We start from the raw sequence: 25,103 nt of genomic DNA, 5'->3' as shown, positions 1-25,103 counted from the left end.
AAACCTGGGTTCTTTTCTTTGTAAGTGAAGAATGAAGACAGAAAGCACTTCCCATCCTGTAGTTGAGAGTAACCCGGGCCTCCCCTCCAAAAGGATCTCAGGATTGGTGGTTTCCCCTGTTTGGGAACTGTGTGTAAACGGTTTCCTGGCAATCTCACACCCATCAGACCACTCACTCCCAGCCAGGAGAGTATTTCCACATCTGGGGCTGGGTGCATGTGACTGTGAATCCTGTGTAAAGGAGACGCTTGCGTAACAGTTTTGCTCCCAAGTGGGTGCCAGCCCTGAGCAAAGAAGACAGATGTGGAATAACCTTATGTCTGCTTCACATCCCCTCTCCAAGCCTCAGCTCCTCATCTGGAAAATGGGGATCTTTATCTGTACCCAGATGAGACAAATTATGTAAGAGACTTAGCATACAGAAGACATTACAGCTATAATATTATAGGCCCCTTAGGCTTCAGTTTTCCCATCTGTAAACTGAGGAAGCAATCACCTAGACTGAGTTCTCAGGCTCCTTCTGGCTTTAAAGTTCTGGGCCTTACTGAGGTCAGACCTCTGGGATGGTATTTATATGCAGAATCTGTCCCTGGTGACCCAGAGAGCAGTTTCTCAACCTTGAAACTACAGACATTTTGACCAGATAATTCTTTGCTGTGGGGGCTGTCCTGGGCAGTGTAGGAAGTTTGGCAGCATCCCTGACCTCTACACACTAGATGCCAGTAGCATCTCCCCAGTTGTGACAACCAGAAATGCCTCCTAGGGGTGAGGGCTGGGGTGTAAAATCACCCCTGGCTGAAAACCACTGGTTTGGAGCAGAGTCCTGCAGGATATTTTTTTGTGTTTTTGTTTGTTCGTTTTAAATTTTCTTTGAAGTGGTTATTTTTCATAAAGCTTTATGATACCCCAAGAGGGAGTCTATGGCAGGCTAGTGGACTTAGGTAGAGACTGACTCTGTGAATGGGCCTGGGGGCCAGGGAAGATGCCTTTTGGGACCTGAAGATGAGAAGCAGAGAGAGAGAGGTGATGGCTGGACTTAAGCTGCAACAATGAACCAGGCAGCTCACTAAGGTGGGCAGGAGAGCAAGGGGGCAGAGCAGCTGGGAGAAGGCAGGGAAGTAAGTGCCCATCTACACAGTTACCTTATCATTCAAGGGAAAAATGAAAAATAAGCTAAATGTCTATCAAGAGGAAGGGGTTAGATAAATTATGCTATGTCTACATATATGAATACTACACAGCTGTTAAAAGGGATGAAGATGATCTGTACATACTGACATGGAACGACATCTGCTCCAGAGTAAATGGACAAAAAGGAAGCCACAATATAGTATGGTGGCTAGAAATGTGGATTCTGGGTTTGAATGGCAGCTCCCTTGCTTACTTTACCTTTATAAATCTTTCCAAGCTTCAGTTTCCCCATTTCAAAAATGAGACTAATACTACCTAGTTCTTAGATGATCTAATGCATGGGAAACATTTAGTGCAGTCCCTGGTGTATATGAGTCCTTGCCTCAATAAATGGCAGGATTATGATGATACTAATGATTATACTAATAACTTGATGACTCTTTTAGATATTTTTTTTTAGTGTAGGGTAGTTCTTATTTATTTATTTATTTATTTATTTATTTATTTATTTATTTATTTATTTATTTATTTATTTATTTTTGATGCAAGGTCTCCTGGAGATTAAAGGACAGAAGCTAGTTAGTTCAGGATAAAGATAAGCTGTGAAGTACCATCCATGGCTTTGTGAATTACCATAACTCTGTCTTCAACCTCAGCTATGGTCATTTACAAAGATTTCCCTACAAACTCTGACATAATCACCTGAGATGACCTGATACAGCTCAACTTAATAGCTGGGAGTGCTTTTATTCCACCACCGCGCACACACACCTAGAAAACAGCAATGCTCATTCCATCCCTGTCCTCAAAGGATCACCGATGTTTTATAAACATTTCAAATGTGAGGAACATGTTTATTTCCTTTGAAATGGAGATGCAGCAGGAATGAAATAAAACAATGAGTTTAAAGTGCTGAAATGGTAGTTACTAATAAGCCTGAGATCACCAGAAAAGGGGCCCACAACAACAGCCTAACATTATTCAGGGGATGGGGAACAGGTACCAGTGGAGTAGGGAGGTCAGGAAGGAGGGAGATAGGAGAGGAAAGGAATCAAAACGAACCTGACACCTTGAACCGCCTCTCCTGGGATGCCTTTTTTAACTGCCCTTCCAACCACCCTTCCCTCCACCCAAACAAAACTGCCTGCCTGTACTGCCACCATAACACCATTTTATGGCACCATCACTTTGTGTTTTCATTATTTTTGGACCCACCTCTCTTCCTGCTTACAAACCAGTGGGATCCACTAAGGCAGGGATTGTGATGGTATATTTTTCCCTCACTACTTACCTATACATTGGGGATAACAGCCCCTTTCCCTGCCAAGGGGAATACCTGACAACAGATGTAAAGAGCTTATCACAGTGCTTGGTGCAAAGGAAGCTCTTAAGTATACATATTAGCTGCTATAATTAGTACTTATTTTTAAGCACTAATTTTGTGTTGAGCTCTCTGCCAGACCTTTCACACACTAAAGCGATAACCCCATGAGGCAGGAATTATTACCCCATTTTACAGACAAGGAGCCTGAGTCTGAAATGAGAAGTCATTTGGCCAAGTCCCACAGCTGTAAGTGCTAGAACCCAGGTCTGCCTGATGCTAGAGCCTTGGGGACGGCACTGGTAACCAACACCGTGGCTCAGATTCGTTCCATCCCTCCTTCCCTGCCTGGTGCCCTCAGCTAGTGACAGTGTCTTTTCTGACAGATCATGGTCAGAGCCTATTTTACAGAAGATGTAGCTGAGACTCAGAGAAGGGAGGTAATTGCGCAAAATCCCAGGCTGGTTGGGGAAATGCTAGGAGCAGAGGTCTGGGCTTCTGCCTCTTGCTGTGTCGTTGTGGTCCCAGTTCTGGCTCAGAGGGATGGCCACTAAGTACCTGTTAGACTGCAGTGCCAGGCACTGTATGTCCACTGCACTTATTTCATCCCCACAAGGTATCACTGGCCCCATTTTTCACATGAGGAAACAGCCCTGTACGTAGAACAGCCTAGATAAACTTGTCCCCTGCACAGGGCCTGGGATGCCTTTCTTAGCAGCCCCAGGTGGAGAGGGGACCCTCCTGTATGAACAACCAGGAGGGGAGAATCCCAGTGGTATTCGACAGATGCTATCAGGGCCCTGGGCCCCTGCAGCTGCTGCCGGACTGGTTTGGTAAGAATGAGGTGGAATTACACAGCAACTCATGGCTCGCTAATATCTAGCTATACCCGGGGCCCTCATAAAAGGAATGTACACAGACGCCTGTGCCAGGACATGTAGCTCAACCCATGTAACGTGAGCAGGAGCCAGGAGACCATGGGGCATGGCTAGAAAGGCACCGGACTCAGAAGCCCTGGGTTCTAACCCAGGCCTTGTCAATAACTCACTGAATAACCTCAGCCGAGCCCATTTCCCCATCATTACAGAGTCTTTTCTTTAAATGAAACCTCACAGGCAAGATCAGATTTTTCCAAATCTAGCAAAAGCAGAGCTGCCTTGGGGGAGGTCAGCTGGGCAGGGCTTATTCTTTCTCTGTGATAAACGACGCCCTAATGGCTAAGGGCTTAGTGAAGGTAACTCAGGAAGATGAAGGCCATGTGAGCCCACGTCAAATCATAAAGAGAAAGACAGCCTGCCTGTGTGTCCATACCCCTCCCTGGGCCTCTGATGGGAATAGATGGCCATGCCCATCACAGATCCCACATGCTTCACCACAAGATCTCCATCCACAGCTGGAATGTGGATGGAGATGCTAGTGGAGAGAGGAGTTGTGGCCCTTCATTCAGACTCAGGAGGCCCCCATGGCTCTGGGAGCTTGAGGAATAACAAAGCTCTAGGATCTACTTCTGGGAATGAACCTACAAAAATAATTATGGGTGGGAGCAAGGACTTAGTTCCAAGGATGCTTCCCCAACAGCAGGGGTAGGTTAAATACATTATGGATTATGCACCGTACACCAATTTAAGTGATGTTATATAAAAAATGTAATGATGTAGGAGAATTGTCACAATTATTTTTAAGCAAAAAAAAAACCCCAATATGATTACTATGATCTCAGTTTTATAAAAAATATTTCTTTATAAGTAGGAAAATGACTAGAAAGATGTTAATACTTTAGGCTTGGAAATGAAGGATTTTCCTCCTAGCTTTTGGTAGTTTCCCTTCCCCCCACTTTTTTTAAGTGATAAAATTACAGTGCTCCTCAGACTACATATATATATATAAAATTCAAACAACAGCGAAGTACTAGATTTTCCTCTACATGATCCTAATCTTCTCCTATGAATGATTACAATTTTTTCTTCTTCTACTTCTCCATATTTTCTAAGTTATTCATAATAAATACATATTGTTTTTGCAAAATGCAAGGGAAACCAAAATTTTATAAAGAAGAGCAAACAGTGCTCTGAGGTATGGTGGGCCTGGCTGGGCCCTGGCAGAGGGCTGGGACTGGGACCTGGACAGAGTCTGGAAGGCAGAGCCCAAGGAGTCCTCGCTGGGCACCCATGATCCTACTGTCCCCATAATGTCCTGCTAGCTAATGAGAGATCTGGAGTATTGTGTGATGCACACAAAAGGCCTGGGTATGGACTCTCCTCCTCTATGTTCAACTAAATGTTTATAGATACCACCTGGTGTTGCAGAAAAAGATCAAGGAGCATGAATCCCAGCTCCGCCTCTGCCTAGCTGTGGGGCCTTGGACAAGTAACTTAACCTCTCTGAACCTCTAATGCCTTCCCTGATAATTGGGACACTAATACCTCCTGCAGAGGCTCGGTGACCCGCACATGAAGGTGTTCAGTGACTGGATGCTCCTTTCCATCTCTCTGACCACGTCTGGCACCACCGAACAGATGTGTCTCTGAGCATCATTCACAGTAGCTCCCCTTTGGTCGTCTTGTGGTCCAGCCCCTAGACTCCCATCAGACCTGGGCACAAACCACCTCCCATAAACACCCCTAGAGGGTGAGGTGCCATGCACTTCTGGGTGACGTGTCTGGGCAGCACTTAGGTTCTTCCCAATATCCAGCCTCCTGCTGCCACAGAAGCATCGGTCTCTGGGAAAAACCACCCTGGCTGCAGCCACTTACATTTTGGCTTCATAGTCCTTCCACGCCTTCTCCAGCTGCTTTTTGGAATCCTGTAGTTTAAAAAGAACAATTTGCCCAAAGGGGTGCTTGGGGTCTGGAATCAACAGTAAACTTTGCCCCCATTAGGGGGACCTGGTGCTTGCGTGCTCCCCTGTACTGCTCAGAGCCACACTCCAACTAGGAGCCCCGCCCCATAGCCCTGACTACGAACCTGACCCCCCAAATAGATCCAACTGACTCCATTTCTGAGGGCTGAGCCCCTTCTCCCTCCTCCCATAGTTGCCAATAATCAGTCTGAATTGGTGGGCCCAGGCTCCAGGTATGGGGAGATTTTGAGGTTCTGCCCTGATTTCCCTCCCTTAGAAGACAGAGATCACCATGAGAAAGAGGATGGAGGACAAAAGTCAGACTCCTCCTCTAACTTTATCTCACTGTTTTCTCCTGCCTGGTACTAGATCATCTTCTCAACAGGAAAGGTACAGACAGAGGGACCTATGCACAGAGAGGCTAAGAAGTCTACCTAAGGCCACACAGCAAGCCAAAGAGGCCTGCCTGATCCCTGGCCTAGTTTGCCTGGGCCTCATCCAGCAGGCTGCTCACACCTTTCACAACAGCACTGACTTCCAAGGTGCCCCAGTCAGCCAGGCAAAAAAGCTGCCGGTCTGGTTTGGGTGGTTCCCAGGCTGGTGCCCAGCTTGGGGCAAGGAGGGAAGCCTCTAGGGGAAAGGGGGCAGCTCCTCCCCTGGGCCTTCTGGGGCAGACTTCCCAGGGAGACTATTCTGTCCCTTTCTTTGAGCTCTACTTTGCTTGGAGCCAGGGGCAGCCAAGGGCAGAGAGAGCAGACAGGCGTCGGGGTCAGGAGCCTGGAATCTCACCTCGGCACACCTACTGACTATTACGCAAACTGTAAGCAGTTACCAAACTCCCAGAGCCTCAGTTTCCTCAACTGCAACATGGGGATGTCAGCACCTACAGAAACCCCCCTGATGGGCTGTTGTAAGATCACACGAGCCATCTCACATAAGGGCCCCGGCAGACAGCAGGTCGGCCATCCCAGGTTCACCCCAGAGCCAGGTCCTCCTGTCCTTCTGAGGGTCAGTAGTAAGGGGTCAGCATACTCACTGTGACAGCCTCACTTGGCCTCTGTCCTCAGCCCAGCCCAATCTCCCCTAAGGCCTCTTGCCTGCCCCCTCCTTGCTCTATCCCACCGCCTCTGGGTACCCTCACGCCCCACACGGAAACTCACCTGTCGCCCATCCCTCAGCTGCCCCTTCAACAGACTGTCCAGGGGGAAGGAGACAATGTTGTTCAGGTTCTGAACCTGGAAAAAAGCAGAGACCGCCCCCAGACACCACCTTGGGTGACTGTCCAGCCCCAAGGGGCTCAGGTGCAGTGAAGCATCACAAAGCAAAAGGCAGCACTAGGGTAAAGGAGGGAGGGAAGGACAAGAAGGTTGGGGGTACAAGAGGATGGCGGGGTCGGCCTCCCGTGAAAGCTCTTCCCCTCCCCTGACTAATCAGCGTCATCACCTCACTGCTCGCTCCACGGCCTCTAGCCCTTCTCTGTTTCCTTGCCAGGAGCACCCTCACCTCTCCTCTCTGAGGTCCATCTGCAGTGCCCATCTGTTGTTTCTGTCTGAATAGCTCCTCGACTCCCCTTATAATGTGGGAACGCTTTTCCTGTGGTCACATGAGTGTGAACCCAGGAATCCGAGCTGACCAGAGTGCCCCATCCTTGGGCTGTGACTGGATCAGCAGCAGGCATGTAACCCAAGCCAGCCAATCAGGATCCTTCCTGGGACTTTTCTGCCAAAGTCATGGAAGAAAAACTGTCTTTCTTCTGTAAGGTATGAATCCAGGCCTGCTGGGCCATCCTACCCACTAAACAGAGAAACTCTCTAAGGGAAAGAGAAGGCACCTAAAACTAGTTGCATACCTCGACTTCTCATTACAGGGCCCAGTGAATTATTAAAAAAAAAACAAAACGTAGTTTGAGTTGAATATCTGTCATTTGGCAACTCAAAATGGCCTAATATTTCAGACCACCTTTAAAAAAAATTTATTGAAGTATAGTGTATTAACAGTGTTGTGTTAGTTTCTGGTGTACAGCATAGTGATTCAGTTATACATATATATATTCCTTTTCATTATGGGTTATTACAAGCTATTGAATATAGTTCCCTGTGCTATACAGTAAGACCTTGTTGTTTATCTATTTTGTATAGTAGTTTGTATTTGCTAATCCCAAACTCCTAATTTATCCCTTTCCCTCTTTCCTGTTGGTAACCATAAGTTTGTATTCTATGTATGTCTGTGAGTTTGTTTCTGTTTTGTAAATAAGTTCATTTGTGTTATCTTTTTAGATGCCACATATAAGTGATACCATATCATATTTGTCTGGCTTACTTCACTTAGTATTATAATCTCAAGGTACTTCCATGATGCTGCAAATGGCATTATTTCATTCTTTTTTATGGCTGATTAGTATTCCATTATATATATATATAATATATATATCATATATATCAAAAATATATATATTATATATATATATAAATATATATATCACAACTTCTTTATCCAATCACGTGTCAATGGACATTTATGTTGCTTCCATGTCTTGGCTATTGTAAATAGTGCTGCTGTGAGCACTGGGGTACATGTACCTTTTCAAATTAGTTTTCTCCAGATATATGTCCAGGAGTGGGATTGCTGGATCATATGGCAACTCTATTTTTAGTTTTTTAAGGAATCTCCATACTGTTTTCATAGCATCAGCCCACCTTTCAAGGTACAGCTGGGGTCTCCCTTTCTCCAGGAAGCCTTCCTGACTACTTCTTCCTGTGGTCCATGCTGACCTCCCCTTTTCTGAACCATGGCAGCACTAGGCCTCTGACACAACCCGCTGGGTCCTTGAGTTTGTGCCACATGGCTGGTCTTGCTTGGTGTCATCTCACACCCAGTTCCTCTCTCCCTGACTGGGCTGTGGCTCTCTGAAGCCAAGCTTGACTCTTCCCTGTCACCAGTCTCTGGTACAATGCCCATCACAGAGTAGAACCTAGCAAACACTCGTTTGACTGAAACAACGGGAGGAGAGGTAAAGACAAAGAGTCACTGATTCAGTTGAACTCAAACACTGTTAAAGGCTTCTATGTGCAGGACAGTGTGCAAGGCAGTGCTATACAGAGATAAAATGATGGCAGATGGCAATATTAGCTAACACTTACTGAGTGCTCACCCTGGAGCAGGCACTTGTGAAATCCTCATCACACTCGGTGAGGTGGGGACAACTGCTATTCCCATTTTACAGATGAGGCTCAGGCAGACTGAGTGACTAGCCCACGGTCACACACCTAGTGAGCAGCAGAGCAGGAATTCAAGGCCTGAGTCTAAGCCTGAGGTCTGGGTGCTTGATCACTAAGCAAACTGCCTCACAGAGATGATGTGGTCCCTGCCAGCCAGGGAGGGCCCTGAGTGGGACCTGAGCCACAAAAGCTGGGCCAAAAGCCTGGAGGGAGAGAGGCTTTCCTGGGAGGTGGCACAGCCAAGTTTGTACTCGGGCACTGGGTTCAAATCCAGCTGTATGTCCTTGGGCACGTTGCTTAACTGCGTGTCCTAGTTTCTTAGCCTATGCAGTGGGGAGAGCAGTAAAAGCAGCCCCACAGAGCTGGGCTCCAGGGTTAAATGAGCTAATACTCGTAAGTACAGAGAACTGTGCCTGCACCTGGAAAGAGCTTGTGTCTTGGGGTGACCTTGAGGCGAGGACTCAGAGGACAGGGAGGAGGCAATCTCAGGGAGGAACCTGCGGCCAATAGGCCACATACGGGAGCTGAGAAGCTTGCTGAGGGGAGGTGGGTTCTCGGCTTTGAGGACAAAGCATGTGTGTTTGGGAAAGCAGAGGATAAAGAGCGTTGAGGAGCAGCAGGGGTGCACCGGGGCCTGCCCCCACCCTCTTCCAAACCTCCTCCAGGGACCCGTCCCCTGTGGGGCTCGTCCCTGTTGTGAGATCCCCTCTGCTTCTGAGTTCTCACCAGGGAGGAGAGAGAGGAGGGGGAGAGGGGAGAGGGGAGAGAAGACACAGGCAAGGAGTCAGACGGGGAGAAGAATGTGGATGGAGGTCAGAAGTGGAAAGGGACCTCAGATCATGGATCAGAGGTCAAGGGAGACTAGAGGTCAAGGGCAACCTGGAAGAAGGGTGGAAACCAACCCCTCTTCACCCTGAGCCTGGGCTAAGGCTGGGTGAGAGAAGCGCAGGGCCTTACCAGGTTCTTGAAGAGCGCGGCCACCTCGCGGGTGAACACGGCCAAGTTCAGGAAGCCGGTGGACAGCTCGTGACTGTTTTGGGACAGGTGGCTGTTGCCCAAGGACTCCACGGCCTCTCGGTACTGCTCCTCGGTCTCCACGTGGCCTGTGGGACCGGGAGGCGCAGAGTCAGCTCCAAGCTGGCGCTGGGGAAGGGGCTGCTGGGCCTGGCTGGGCAACACGTGGGCTCACTCACCGAGGCCGGAGCTGTGGACCGCCCGCACGGCCTTCTTTATTCTCTGCAGGATGGCCTGGTCTCCTTCCAGTATCTGGAAGCAAACGTGGACAGAGGTTCAGGGATGCAGAGCTGGGTGGGGTGCCTGACTCCGTGATCTCATCCTCCAAACACACACAGAGTTTCCTCCCTCGGCTCCCCCTGCACCCTCTGCCAAACATAAACAGACCACCCTTCTCCACCCAGACCCCATGGGAAACCACGGACCAGTCACACCACTCCAGGAAGACCAGGCTTTTCTCCTCATGCAGGCCAAGTAAGCATAGCCATTCCAAGGCACGTGGCGTGCTGGGGTATGCCAGGCCTGGGTTTGATTCTCAGCTCTGGCACTAACTAGTATGTCAGTGCAGCCAACTCTTTTCACTTCTCTGGGCCTTGGGTGCCTCATCTGCAAAATGAGGATGATACTATGGAGTTGCTGAGAGAATGAATGATTTGACAAACACATACAAAATACTTAGCAAGATACTAGAGGAAAGAACATGGATATATCTACATTCTCAAAAGATACCGATGGTGGGGCATTTGTTCCCCAAATCCCAGATTCAATAAGCAGTCATGTGAGGACAAGGAGGAAGAGACTGGGATACCACTGGGGGACAGTGAGGTGAGGAGGGCAGGGGTGGGGACACTAAACCCTCACTGGAGAGAATTGGTGGGATGATATCAGGCAACCCCAAAGTCCAGGGGTTGCAGAACCAACAGCAGACTGTGGGGCGAGAAGCAGGAGTCACATGCCCCAGGGGGGCTCAGCCTGGATGGAAACCTCCCAGACACACTCCTCCTTCAGTGGAGTATAGGAGCTGCCAACCTCATGAAATCCTTATGAAATGCATAGTTAAGTTGAAAATGATAGAATGTTAGGGCTGCTAAGGGCCTGCAGAGCCACAGATGAGGAAACTGAGGCCAAGAGAGGGGAGGGTCTTGCCCAGAGTCAAATGGTGGGGTAGCAGCAGAGCTGGGCTTTGAGGGGGTGCCTCAGGACAGTGCTCCATCCACACAACGTGGCCCCACCCTGACCCTAGCCTCCCTATTTTGTCCAGTGACTATAATAGGATCAAAATTTGATCTCTAAAGAGTTACTTCAACGTGACAAGAATCAGTAAACGTATTTGGAATGGCATCTGCAAAGATTCTAAGTGCTACTCCCAGGAGGACATTGCCAGGGCAGATCTTGGAGGCAATGTGGAGTGTTCTCAGCAGCCTTGGGCATGTGAGAAGCCTCTGAGGGCGAGGGATCTGGTTTTGAAGCCCAGCTCCACTGCCCAGATGCTGTGTGACTTTGGGCAAGTTGCCTATTCTCTCTGAGCTCCCTGATTAGCTCTGTGTATAGTGGGGGAAATAATGCCTACCTCTCAGGGTTATTATGAGGACTGCAGGTATGAGATGACACACATAAAGGCTTTAGTTTGGTGCTGGGCACAGAGTGAGTCCTCAGTGAACAGTACCTTGGATCTTTGACAGCTGCTGCTGACACTAGAAATACCCATCAAATTCTGGGTACTTCTCCTCCAGGGAATAGAAACCTAACAGACTCTTCCCTGAGTATGAACTTGAGATACTTTCATTTTTGGAGCCAGTGGAGGCCCATTCCCAGGTTGAAGAAAGAAATTCAAGGAATTAGGGAGACTGGGGAGAGGGGGCATAATTGACTCAGCTGAAGAACTCGGACATTTCTACTGGAGAGACGAAGACGGAAGGAGAGAACACAGACATGTCTGTAGTTCCCAAAGAACCAGATGGGGAAATATGTGTTCGCCAAAGTGAGTCCCACCTTGAAACTTGGAAAGGGAAAGATAAGAGGTGATTAATTTAAGGATTATGACTTCACTCCAAAAGATAATGCAGGTTAAAGATATGAATAAAGTCCAAAGAGATGTTTAGAAAACCCTAGAAGGCAGATCCATGTGCCTAGCACACAAAGGTGCTTAATAACTCTTTACGTAAATGAAATGATGGTTTGTAAAGTCCTCGGACAATGGACCTTAGAAATCTATGTCCATGTTCTATATACCCTTTGAGGAGTCTTCCTATCCCATGACACCCATTCTCTGAAAACCCCTCTACAAGTGGGCCCTTGCTGCCTTATTTGTCCAAGCCAGAGTTGACTGGACCAGGGTGGACACTTGACCCAGGCTGGGCCAATCAGATTCTTTCTCCAAATAACTTGGAATTGGGCTCTGGGAAGCTAGCTAATTGCCTGGACATGCTTAGGCTGGGACATCTTTCCCACCATGTATGAAAGAAAAGAACAAAACAGATGTGTAGAAAGAAGCAAGTGAGACCCATGCTGCCACAGAAAGGCACAAAAGAAGAGCCCTGGTTGCTGGCAACCTTCCCAATCCTTTACCTTGAGAGGCCCTTCTGTACTTTCTGACCTTGGGCCTCCATGAAATACCCCTCAGTCCAGCCAACAAACTCCCGTTAGTGCTTAAGCTAGTTTGAGAGGATCCCTCTTCCCTTCAGCGTGGCAGAGACTGCTGGTTGGCGTCCAATGTCCATTCTCTCTTCCTCCTCAGCAATTAGAACCCTGACTTTTCAGATGGACACTTGGCCACTCAGAATAAAGACTACATTTCCCAGCCTACCTTGCAGCTAAATGTGGTCATGTGACTGAATTCTGACCAATGGTAATATAATGGATAGTTCATTTGTTAGCTTCCAGAAAGTATTCTTAAAAGGAAGGGAGAGACTTATTAGAATGACCAAAACCCAAAACACTGACAACACCAAGTGCTGACAAGGATGTGGAGCAAAAGGAACTCTCATACATTGCTGGTGGGAATGCAAAATGGTACAGCAATTTGAAATACTGTTTTGCAGTTTCCTACAAAACTAAACACACTCTCACCAACCAGCAACTGCTCTCCTTGGTATTTACCCAAATGACGTGAAACTTATTTCCACACAAAACCCTGCAGATGGATGTTTATAACAACTTTATTCATAACTGCCAAAACTTGGAAGACAATGGAATATTATTTACTGCTAAAAAGAAATGAGCTATCAAGCCACAAAAGACATAAGGAAACTTACATGAATATTACTAAGTGAAAGAAGCCAATCTGAAAAGGCAACCTACTGTGTGATTCCAACTATAAAGCTGACATCTTGGATAAGCAAAATTATGGAAACAGTGAGAAATCAGTGGTTGTCAGAGGCTGGGGGTAGAGAGGGATGAATAGGTGGAGGAGCACAAATGATTTTTTAGACAGTGAAACTATTCTATATGATACTATGGTAGTGGAAATGTGTCACTATACATTTGTCAAAACTCACAGCATGTACAACACCAAGTGTGAACCCTAATGTAAACTATGGACTTTGGGTGATAATGATGTGTCAGTGTAGGTTCAACGAATGTACCACTCTGATGTGGGATGATGACAGTAGGAGAGGCTTTGCATGCACAGGGGCAAGGGATATATAAGAACTCTACTTTCCACTCAATTTTGCTGTGAACCTAAAACTACTTTAAAAAAATGAAGAAAATTTTTTAAATAAATAAACGGAAAAAAAAAAAAAAGCAATGGGTGCCCTGAATCACACTTTTCTCTTGGCTAGAATGTATTTGTGATGTCTAGAGCTCTGGCAGCCATTTTGGACCATGAAGTAGAAGCCACATGTCATGGATGGTGGAGCAACAAAGTAGTAACCTTGTTCCTGGTGGTTCGGGAGCTACCTTATCAGCCCTGGACTACTAATCTGTAGATGTCTTTTATACAAAAGAAAAATAAATGTTTATTTTATTTAAGCCACTGTTATACTAGGTATTCTGTCACCTATAGCTGAAACCTAGCTCTTACTGGTACAGGCAGGCAAGTCACCCTAATCACCCACAAACTGTCCCTTGATGCCCTTGTCAAACATATATCAGGTAATGGCTTCCTGGCAAGTAACCACTCCTGTCCCTACTGCTATTTGCAACCACGGTTCACACAGCTATTCATTCATTCATTCAACTAGTTATTGAGTACCTGCTATGTGTTCACATTCTATAAAAAAAGACACAATCTCAGCTCTTAGGTACACCACCAACGAAGAAAAGAAAGAGCCAAGTAAATAGATACTTAAAATACAATGTGATTAGAGCTCCAAGGGAAGATGAACAAGGTACCTGGGAGCCCAGGGAAAGCAGAGCTGTGTCTGCTTAGGAGGAACAGGGAAAGCTTTAAGCTGCAACGCTTGGCTGTGGGCACCGGACAGGCGGAAAAGAGACTAAGAGGCTGCACCGCAAGGCAGTGTGGGAGAGTAGTTGGTATAATGGTAGGATTGCTAGAGGTGGGAGGCTTACTCTGGGAAGAATGGTCAAGGAGAGAAACATCGTTTGTTCGTTTGTTCATTCAGTCATTCATTTCAATAAGCATCTACTAATACCTTTTAACCAGGCATGGCCCCTTCCTTCAAGAGGCTCACAGAATATAAATACGAAGCGCCTGCAGGGGAAACAAAGAGGGCAGAATTCTAATCACCCTTTTCTCAAGAAAATATCTGAAAATCATTCACACTGGGATATAAATGACTGATAACACCTACCCTCTACGATATAATGGGGCAAAGATTTAAGCTAAAGAAATGTAGTTTTAGGGAGGAAATTCTGATCATCGCCAGGGGATGGGAAGTCATTTGGAGAAAGGCAGAGATTTCTGGGACTCCTTAATGATGCACAATGAGTCACAAGCTGAGATGCTAACCCCAGTCTCCCCAAAAGTATCTCCCTGGGTGATAGTAGCCCAGCCAGATCTCCAAACCTCCTCTTCTTTAAAATGGGAGAAAGATAATATTACATGGGGGAAAAAACCTATTCTCCACCTAACTCACAGAGTTTCTGCGAGGCTTATGTGAGATCACAGTCATAACAGAATGTGCCAAGGCCTGAGGCGTTTGGAAAATATGAGTATGATTTTTCTGTGGTTTGTTTTTTGCCTCTGTATGAGATCAGTCCTCATTCCTCAAGCCTGTGACTGGGGAGGTTAGAAAAAACAAATACCAGCTTCTGGATTCAGGTGGGTCCCTTTAATCCCCAACAGTCAGTGATTCTCAGAGTGGAGGTCCCGGAACCAGAAGCATCAGCATCTGCTGGGAGCTTGTTAGAAATGCAAATTCTGCAGCTGAATCAGAAAATCTGGAGCGGGAAGCCCAGCAATTTGTGTTTAAACAAGCCCTCCAGGTGATTCCGAGGCATGCTGAAGTTTGGGGATCACTGCTAATTCTAACCTTCAGAGATGCAGGAAATCATCATTGCTGAAAGTATGAGGCTGGCCCCAAACTAACTGGTTTTTGAACCAGGTACATTGAATCAGGTACATTCAGGTATTTGCCGTGAGACCTCTCTGTGCCTCAACTTCGCCATTCGTGAAGCGAGGTTGGTAATAGTTTCTACTACGCAGGGTTGTTGGGGAGATTAAATGAACTCACACAGGTAAAGTGCTTAGAACACTATTACTTGATAGCTAATAATGTTACCCATTTCAAAATTAAACTGAATTTGGTTTAGGAATTTCTTAACTTTTCTTAAGCTGATTAAAGGTACCTCCCCCCACCCCAATGACCCTGCTCAGCAAGATGAGGGACATACAAGTGCAGAGGGACGAAATGAAATCGCTGCCACTGGGCAGTCACAGAGTGCAAGATGCCGCACTTCCTGAGTGCCTGAAGTAAATGCTCTGTGCCAGGCTCTCACTCGTCACCCTCCCAGCCACCCTCTAAGGTTGGCATCACTATTTGCATTTTATAGACGAAGCTGTCAGGGGAAGGAACATGTCCAGGTATGTCCAGGTCATAGAATGCTGAACAGCGGCGGAGTCATAATTTAAAACCAGGTCTGGCTAAATCCAGGGCCAACGTTTGTTCTATACCACCAAGCTGCCCCACAGAGGTAAAGGGACATGGCTTCTTTGATCCTGGAACTGGATCTGCCTCTGAGCTTTAATCACAGCTCAACTACCTTTCACATATCCCTTCACCGTCCCTTCATACAGGAAGGGACAAAGGAGGGACAGAGGGAGATATGTCCAAAGAAAATGAGGTTTGCAGCAGTGGCAGAGCCCCGGCTGCAAATACTCCAGGGGGTGTCCTACTGGAGAGAACATAGTTTTGTTGAAGTTGGCCCTGAAGAGGGTACCCAGGACTGAGAGGTGGAAGTTAGGGAGACAGAAACAGATTCCAGCTCAAACAGGAAGAAGTTCTATGTTCTAAGGAAGAAAAAGCAACCCCTGAAGGGCGTGTAGAGCATGACTCAGGCACTAGACTTTGGATTAGTAGTGACGGTCATTTAGATTTCTCTCAAAGCTAAGAGTCCACACCAGAGCCTGGTCAGGCACTGGGCAAAGGCAGGAGAAACTCAGGACATCAGGGACATGTCTGAACTTGGAAAACCAACTGGAGTTCTTGGGCAGCCTTGCCTGGCTGGCCCTGGACAAAGCCTGAATTCCAGCTGCTGGTACTGCCCTCTATGGCCCCTACCCTACCCCAAACACACATACACACACTGAGCTCTGGCTCTCTGGTTCATGTACTCTGCAGGCAAAAGACCACAGATGGCAGCACTAGGGCCATGCCCAGCTGCCCTCCTTGGAAGGGCCTTCTGCATACCCCCGTTCTGGGTCAGGATTCATCAATAGGAGCCATTCTTCATTCCTGTAATTTCTCAGAGCCAGCTGCGGTAACCATGGCAACTCTGCCAAGGGGGCAGAGCTGCTAAAGCTAAGGTCTTGGAAATTGCAGATTAAATTTCACCATTAGACATTCACTCCTTTGGATTGTTCTAATTGGGCGCATAGATACTACTTTTGTGGCATCCCCGACTATTGTAGCCGTCATTAATTAATCACATTAATTAAACTCTGGATTTGTTTCATTTTTCTGCTAACACATCTCTTCAGGTAGCCTCTACCAATTAAACCATAGTTAGCATAGGAGATGAAAACCATTTTCTATCTTTACTTTGGGCCATGACGTTGTCCCTTGAGAGACTAAATCACAGAATATTAGAGATAATCTAACATTATCTCCTCATGTTACAGACTCAAAACAAAATCTCAGTTGACTTTCTTGTCCCATTGGGAATGCAAACAAACTAAGGAAAGAATACAAACCAAAACTTATACAGGACTTTACAGTTTGTAAAGCAGTTTGACATCCACCCTTTAAGACTCACAGCATCCAGATGAGGCAGTCATTGATTTTATTCCCATCTGGCTGATGAGTCCATGAGGCTCAGAGAGGTGAAGAAAGTTGCCTAAGCTCACACAGCCAGAAAGTGGCAGAGATAGTCCTGGACCCTAAACTGTTGGACTCTAACTCCTTTGTTCACTTCCAGTCTGTGGGCCCCAGGCTCTGGAGGTCCATGGAATTACTATCAGGGCTCCATGAAGCCACATTATAGTAAGCACTACAGACCAAAAAAATAAAATAAAATAAAATAAAAAACCCAAAAAACCTCAAAAAATATTATGACCACATTCCAAGTATGTATGCAGCTGTTATGATCAATAAGATATGAGAAATCTTTACATGTATTCTTGATTTCACAGGAGCTTTTTGTCCTTTTCCATATTTCTTAATTAATCAATAATAAAAGTGTAGCTATCAAGGGATGGTCAATGCAACTTTGATATTAAAAAGGGGTCCTTCTGTGAAATGGCAGAATCCTGCCTCCTTTGATCTTTGACTCTGGTGTCCACAAGAAGATTAAATTATATTTACTACATGTTAAATGGGAAAAATAAAATATAGTATTTTAATGAACAAACCAAGTTACACTTCAAACATTTAATGAAATGACATATAAAATGCAAAAAAAAAACCCTGGGGCTTTTCATTTCTTGTTCCAACTACCAACTTATTTATGGAAAGTGCAGAAGATGGAGAAGCTCATTAAACCACCCCTGGGACATGCAACAGTGAGCACAATCAGACTGTGTGAAACTGCAGAACAAGCCACCGGTTTCTTTAACAAGTGGACCACAAAAAAACAAAACCAAAAATGATGGTGGGGGAATCTTAGGGAGACTGAAAACACCCATCAACAAATGGCAATGCATGGCCCTTACCTGAATCCTGCTTTTTAAAAAATAAACTGTAAAAGTAGCTAAAATAACTATGAGATGACTGGAAATTTAAAAACTGGATAACTGATGATTTAGGGACTATTTTAATGTTTGGGGGTACAAGAATAATATCCTATTTTAGTTATGTAAACAAAAAAGAAGTCCTCACTGTTTAGACAGATGTATTGAAATATTTAAGGATGAAACAATATAATGTTTAGAATTTGCTTCAAAATAAGATAAGGGTTAGGGAAGCAGGTTGGGATGTGGACAGGGCAGGACTGGGTTATGAGCAAATGGAGGTTCATCAATTTGTTCTGTTTTCTGTGAATATTCCAAATTCTCCATAATAAGAAAAAGTGAGGGCTGGTAGATGAAAACATAAAATTGGCAAAATAATAGTTGTGGAAGCTGGGTGAGCCTACTTTTGTGTATGTTTGAAAATTTCTACAACATGAATTTAATAAAAGAAGACAAAGGGTTCTTATGCTCAGAAAAGTTAGGAACCACTGCCCTTTCTACAGTTTGACAGTTATGGTTTTCCAGATGAGGAGACTGAAGCCCAGGGAAGTTACGGCATCTGGCCAGCTCCTGGTAAGTGGTGGAACCTAGACACCGCACTAAGTTACCTGAAACACCTTGACACCCTTTTAATGGGCAGCTGTCTGCGTACAGCTTTCAACAATTAGAATGGGATGGGAGAGAGTCGGGTTTGGAGAAGTCGGGAGGCTGGGGCCCAGGACCAAAGGAGAGGCCTTAAGGGGCAGACAGGATGAAGTTAAAGCTGACCTGCTGGCTAGAGGAAGCCACACAAGCTCTACGGCCTAATTACAAAGACGGTACATAGTAGAAAGAGCACAGGATGCAGGAAGAGGAGACCTGGGTTCTATTCTGGACCCAATTCCGAGACCCTGAGCAAGTTCCCAGTCTCCCTGGGCCTTGGGCTCCCCATCTGCGAAGTGGGAATGATGGTCACTGCCACTCCAGCCACCTCCCTCTGGGAAACCAATCATAGAAAGACTGGCTACATTTGTAGCCCGTGCAAACTGGAGCTGTCCTGTTCACATCATGCTCTAAGTTTGCTTTTTCTCACCCACCTGCCCAACCAGCAGACCCAGAGGAAGACAGGGAGCCCCACAGGGTCCTTCATGGGTGGCCAGCAAGGAGGGGAAAGGGTGGGACTGGGAAGTATTTGCTGGCATCCCACCTCCAGGCAATCCCAGCTCTGCTCCACTCCCTGAATATCATCTACTCTGGAACCTCAAATCTGCAAGCCTGCTCTACTCCACCCAGTGGGGCAGAGGGAGGGGCTGGGGCAAGGTCTCCAACAGAGTGACTGGCACATAGCAGGGGCGCATCCACACACAATGAGTGCCCACTCGCTCTCTAGGCCTGTGCAGGTGCTAGGGAGAAAGGGAGGTCAGGCTCCGGACCTGCCCTCAAGGTGCTCACAGCCCAGTGGGGAAGACAGAGTGTGCACAAGGATGTGCTGACCAAGGGCTGAGGAGGCCTGGATGAGCCTGGAGCAGAAGAAAAGCCTGTGGTGGGGCACAGACGAGGAGCACCCTCCCCACCCTGGGATGAAGTGATGCTTCACTAGAGCCTTGAAAAATGAGGAGACGCTGGTGGCGCATACCAGAAGAGGGACGGTGACTCTCCAAGGGGAGAGGCACCTCGGCAAAGTCCCAGAGTAGGAGCACTCAGTACACCTGGGGACTAGCCTGGAGCTTACAGGGACAGGTGCCTACCAGGGCCAGAGGGAAGTGCTGAGCAGTGAGGCCTCAGGCTAAGCAGGGCTCCGAATGACCCACTGGGATGCCAGGCTCCTAAGAGGTGAGCAGGTGCTTTTATATTACTGCAACGTGCCAGGCTTCTTCTAAGCACGTGACAGGCTCTGCATTCTTTCATGCGATCCTGTCAACAACTCCAGGAGGTTTTACAGAGGAGACTGAAGCCCAGGGAAGTTATGGCATTTGGCCAGGTCCTGGTAAGTGGTGGAACCTAGACTCATACCCAGGGTGTCAGGCTCCAGAGTCTATGCTTTTAACCTAAACCTCTAGGTTGTGTCCCATGAGTGATGGAGAACTTCTGCAGGGTTCTGAGCAAGAGGGGAATGACTTGGTAAATTCTCATGGTAGAAATATTGACTCTGGGGCTCATCTGCACACCTGTACCCAAGCAGGAGAAAGGAGGGGTGCAAGCCTTGAACCCCAGGCTCAACAAGGTGACTGGGGAGCACAGCCTAGCCAGGCACAAAGCAGTTCACCAACAGGAAATACTCGGATTGCAAGCTCCCAGAATGATCTACTTATGTGAATCCAACCACCACCCCATGTACTGAGTGCTCATTTATTTTTGTTACCTTGTTTATTCCTGTGAGGTAGTTATTATCCTTCCCGTTTTATAGATGAGGAAACCGAGGCTGGGGGAGGCCAGGAAACTGGCTCAGGGTCATGTAAGTATCTCTAGGAAGTGTAGGCCTTCTGCTTCCAGAGCCTTTTCTCACTATCACACTGCAGCAAACCATGAGATAAGTCCCATCTCTCTGAGCCCCAGTTATCTCTGTAAGGATTGCTGTGAAGATTAGATTAGGTCATTTTTTTTTCTAATGGTGGATGTCAGGGATCTTGAGAGGCAATGCATACACATTTGGAAGGAAGGGAAGGGAGGCCCTGAATCATAGGCCTGTCTCTGCCATTAGCCTCTCTGTATCCCTCTGAGCAAGGTCCTTCCTCCATCTGTGCCTCAGTTTCCCCACTTGTACAATTGAGAGCTGACAGATATGACCTCCAACCCCCCCAAATCCCCTTCCAGATCAAAGCTCTGGGACTCAGAGTGGAGGTTAATCATATCCTGCAAGGCTGCCCCAGCCTTAGCCACCAGCAGGAGCCAAAGTCTCCACATGGTTTTCATCTGGATAAGCCCCCACCCCCAGTACCCGAGAGAGTCCAGGCTGGGACAGTCAGAAGGAAGGGCTACACAGCACACAAGGCCTGGAGCCGGGAACCAGGGCCAGCCCCAGGTCTGCCCCAGCCCTTGGTGTGATCTTGTGCGGTCCCCTGCCCTCCCCGGGCCAACTCCTTGTCTGCCACGAGGGGCTGGGTGGTGACGTGGAAGGCTCCTGCCAGCTCTGACATTTATTATTTCAGGATCCCTCGCAGTCTCTCGCTGTTTTCCTTCCTGCGCTGCTGGAGCCCGTGGCTGGCCTGCGCCCCCTGAGTTGGGCCCCTGAAGCCGTCTCCCCAGCCTGGGAACCTGGCCAGCCTTGCCAGCTCAGCCTCACCGGCTGCCCCTTGCAGGGTGGTGGGAAGCGGGGAGGAAGAGGGGTTGCAGGAAGGGAGCCGCACCCTCCGCATGTGCTGAGGCCTCCACAAACCCCAAGTTTCCTGGCTGAGATTTTCCTCAGGGGAGACTGCTCGGCAGGGATGAGCTAAGAGAGCAAGAACTCTGCATGAGGATCGCTGAAGATTCCCATCTGACCCCTGGCCCCACGCCCTGGATTCCACCTAACCCTGGGGAGAACCCGGCCTGCCCTCCCTGACACAGCAGCAGAGGGTCCCGGGCCTCCCATCCTCTGGGTTCCCTTGTTGGCCTGGATGCATCCCTCCCTGCCCCCACTGACAGACATCATGAATCCCTTAAACCCCAGTCCTCCCTCACCCTGCAGCTTCCTCAGTGTGCCAGGCTGTTTCCGGCCGCTGGACCTCTGCCTGGGGAGCCCTTTCCCCATTCTGCCTAGTAAACACTCCATCCTTCCCAACTCAGTTTACAGGTCACCCCCTCCCCCTGCCACCCAGTGCCCACCACAGGCTTCTACCAGAGCATTTGTCGCTCTTATTTACCACATCTGACTCTCTATGGTGCTGAAAACTCTAAAAGGGTGGCGATTGGCTCATTTGCCTTTATATCCACAGCACTTGGCACAGGGCCTGGCACAGGAGTAGCAGTAAATGTGGAGTGAATGAATGAGTCAGTGAATGAATGGATATTACCAAGGCCCTATGGGAACACAGAAAAGACAGCAGGGGTTAAGAACTCAGGACATCACATTGTTCCGACATCCAAATTCTGGTTCCAATACTCTTAGCTGTGTGACCTGGGGCAAGTGACTTAGCTTCTCTGAGCCTCCATTTCCCCATCTGTCAGATGGGATAGTAACAGCACTTATCTCAAGAACTGAATGTGATCAGGCACTTAAGCACCTAGCCCAGAGCCAGGCACACAGGGAGGGCTGCAGGACAGACATCTTCTCTGTAATCCCAGGCGGAGACATACATCCCCAGGCTTCCAGGGGAATCACCCGGGTGCTTAAAAAAATAAGGACGCCAGAGCCTCACCTCAGACTTGTTAAGTCAGAGTCCCAGGGGAGGAGGAGGGGAGCGAGAGGAGAGGCACTCCCATGTGCTTTGAACCGCCCAGGTCCAAATCCTGGCTCTGCCACTTACTGCTAGCAGAGTTGCCAGATTTAGCAAAAATAAATACAATACATGCAGTTATATCTGAATTTCAGAAAATCAATGAATGATTTTTGGTATAAGCGCGTCCCAAATATTGCATGTGCATCCTGTATATTCTTTGGCAATCCTGTTTACCAAGCTATTTCATCTCTCTGTGCCTTTGTTTCCTGATGGGGATTACATGAGTTCATACGTATACGGGAAATGCTTACAACATTGCTTGGTGTATTTGCGATTCCTATTTTTTTTGCTCTTAAAGCAATTCAGATGACATGGAAGAACCTTAGAAACACTATGCTAACAGAAGGAAGCCAGACACAAAAGGACACATATTGTAGGATTCCACTGACATGAAATGTCGGTAACAGGCAAATCCGCAGAGACAGAAAGTTGCCAGAGGCTGGGGAAGTGAGAGTGGGAAGTGACTTCTAATGAGCACAGTATTTCTTTTTGGGCTGAGGAAAATTTTCTAGAATTAATGGCAATGATTGCACAACACTGTGGATAAAGACCACTGAACTGTTCACTTCAAAATGGTTAAAAACGTGCATTTTATGTTATATGAATTTCATCTCTATTTTTAAAAATCTACCTAAAAGCAAACTATGGGGTTGTAATGTGTAGCCAGGACTGAGAATGGGGTAGGCTCTCAAAAAATGTTTGATGAAGAACTGAGTGGATGGGAGAGAGCAAAGTGCAGAGCCGGGGAGAGAACCTGCTGTGTCCAGAACCAGGCTCAGCCATTCATTCCCAGACACCGGCGAGGCATACACGATTTCTCTCTTTGCTCGGGTGCCAGGACTGCACAGTTTTTCGTGCTCACTTGTAGTAACTACCTTATCCTTGCTGCAATTTTCGCCCCCTTTTCTCTGTGTTTCCTGATCTAGTTAACTATCCCACATGCAGGTGTACTTGTGTTTTTAGTAAAAGGGAATTTTTAAAAATTAAGTATCTGTTATGTGCCAGGTATATGCTAGATGCTTTATATGTAATCCCCTCAAACAAACCCATAAGATAGTTATTATCACTCTCATTTATGCAGGGGGAAACTGAGGTTCAGAAAGGTCAAGTCAAGTGTCCAAAGTCACACAACCAAGAGGACCTCAAATCCAGGTCTGCCTGACTTCAGTTACTGGACTCTGTCCATAGACCTCAGCCACGTCCCTATCTGCTGTGGGCTGTCAGTCATATTTTCATGGGCATGAGTCCTCCTCCTCCTCACATAGGGGCCTGGCCTTGTCATCTCCATGCCCTCAGAACCTATCATCCCGCCTTTGTACACAGCAGGTGTTCAATAAACAGAGTTTAATGAATTACTAACCTTAAGTGGGCCTGCAGTAACTCACCGCAAGAGTTTTCACCCTGACTGCTCATCAGAGTTGCCTGGGGGACTTCTAACTGTTCCCTTGCTCAGGCCTCACCCTTGGGAGATTCTGATTCAGTAGGTCTGGGTGGAGCCTATAACACCTGAATTTCTTAAAAGCTTAGTCAAGGTCAAAACCTAGCCCAGTTAGAAAACCTTTAGCAGCTGTTTCCAGCTTGGTCTCCTATAACTTCCACAGTGAGGCCCACTCACAACGTTCCCAGGGCCCCACCTTAGAGTCTAGGGTACCCACAGCGCCTCCATGGGCCTCAATGCCTCGTGTGCTCAGGGCCCAAGCACCAGTCCCACCATCAAATGGACCTTCTAATAAAGCCCTACCAAACTGCCCTTGGAGAAGTATTTTCCTTCTGCTCTGACCTAAAGCTCCAGTTTCTGTCCCCAAACTTGCCTGTGTCACCTCGGTGTCCAGAAACAGCTGAATACCAGGCAAGGAAGTTGAGTATCGAAAGCTGAGATTCGGAGAGGAGAGGAGACTTTGTGAGACTGAGCTTGAGGATGATGCTCCATCCAGGAGGACCCTGTGCCCTTGTGCAAAAGCAGCTTGGTGTGGAAAGAGACTGGGTTCTGAGTCAGTCCTGGAAAACCCTCTTGCTACCCTGGCCACAATCCTGCGCCTCCACTCCCCTTCTCAGGAAATCTTCTCAGCTGCCTCCTCCTCAAATCAGTCCAGGCCAGTGTGGAGGGGAAGACGGAACTAAATCTGCCCTTAAGGTTATCAGTGACCTCCATGTTGCCAAAGCCAGGGGTTATGTCTCTGTCATTTTCCTACTTGACCTCTGGACATCTCAGCAGCATCTGACAGAGCTGAGCATCCCTCCCTCGTCAAAACATTTCTCTCTTGGCTTCTGAGGCACTGTGCTCTCTTGATTTCCTTCCTTCCTTACTGGCAGCTCCTTCCTGTCTCCTTTATTAAGTATTCTTCCCATCCTAATTTCTCAATCCTGAAGCTCCCCAGAGCTTGGGCTCAGGCCCTCTTCATTCCTCTCCTTGGGTCATCTTATCCACTCCCACTACTTTAAACACCAGCTAATGCAATTATGCATATGTGGTTCACAGACCACGTGTGAGCATCTCCTGTGATGTTGGTTAAAATGCAGATTCCCAGACACCCTCCCATAGGCTGGTAAACCTGCCAACAACATTTGTTATTTTTTGCCAGACTGATACCTGAGCTTCCTTCCTATATCTAGGAAATTACTTGCTGCACAAGTCTCAGTAGAACTTGCCTCCTACAAACACTGACAAGAAAAAGTGCTTGCTTTTCCAGACTCCCTTGCAGCTAGGGCACAGGTGTATGAGCTAGGCTTGACCAATCAGAGGCACTCACTGCAGACTTTGAATCAGGAGCAGAGAGAGTGGAAGATCATTCATATACTGATGGCAACAGCAGTGAAGGTGCCCAGTCTCCAGGGGACAGCGGCAGTACAGACTGCAGCATTTAGTGCGTGGCAGCAGTGTCCTCATCAAACT

General features: G+C 47.4%; 1 protein-coding gene across 1 annotated transcript in view; it reads right to left on the bottom strand.

The window, feature by feature from the left end:
* The window catches only part of ASAP3 (ArfGAP with SH3 domain, ankyrin repeat and PH domain 3), a 43,515-nt gene that overhangs the window by 11,645 nt on the left and 6,767 nt on the right, over window positions 1-25,103 (bottom strand). Inside the window, exons 2-5 of the mRNA XM_006196757.4 lie at window positions 9,703-9,775; window positions 9,467-9,612; window positions 6,452-6,526; window positions 5,206-5,255 (exon numbers count right to left, since the gene is read on the bottom strand). Coding sequence (XP_006196819.3) covers window positions 5,206-5,255; window positions 6,452-6,526; window positions 9,467-9,612; window positions 9,703-9,775 — 344 coding nt within the window. The remainder of the gene's footprint in view (window positions 1-5,205; window positions 5,256-6,451; window positions 6,527-9,466; window positions 9,613-9,702; window positions 9,776-25,103) is intronic.

This window comes from Vicugna pacos, chromosome 13 (assembly GCF_048564905.1).
Source record: "Vicugna pacos chromosome 13, VicPac4, whole genome shotgun sequence".
NCBI classification, from domain to species: Eukaryota; Metazoa; Chordata; class Mammalia; order Artiodactyla; family Camelidae; genus Vicugna; species Vicugna pacos.
This window is presented reverse-complemented; position numbering and strand designations above follow the sequence as displayed.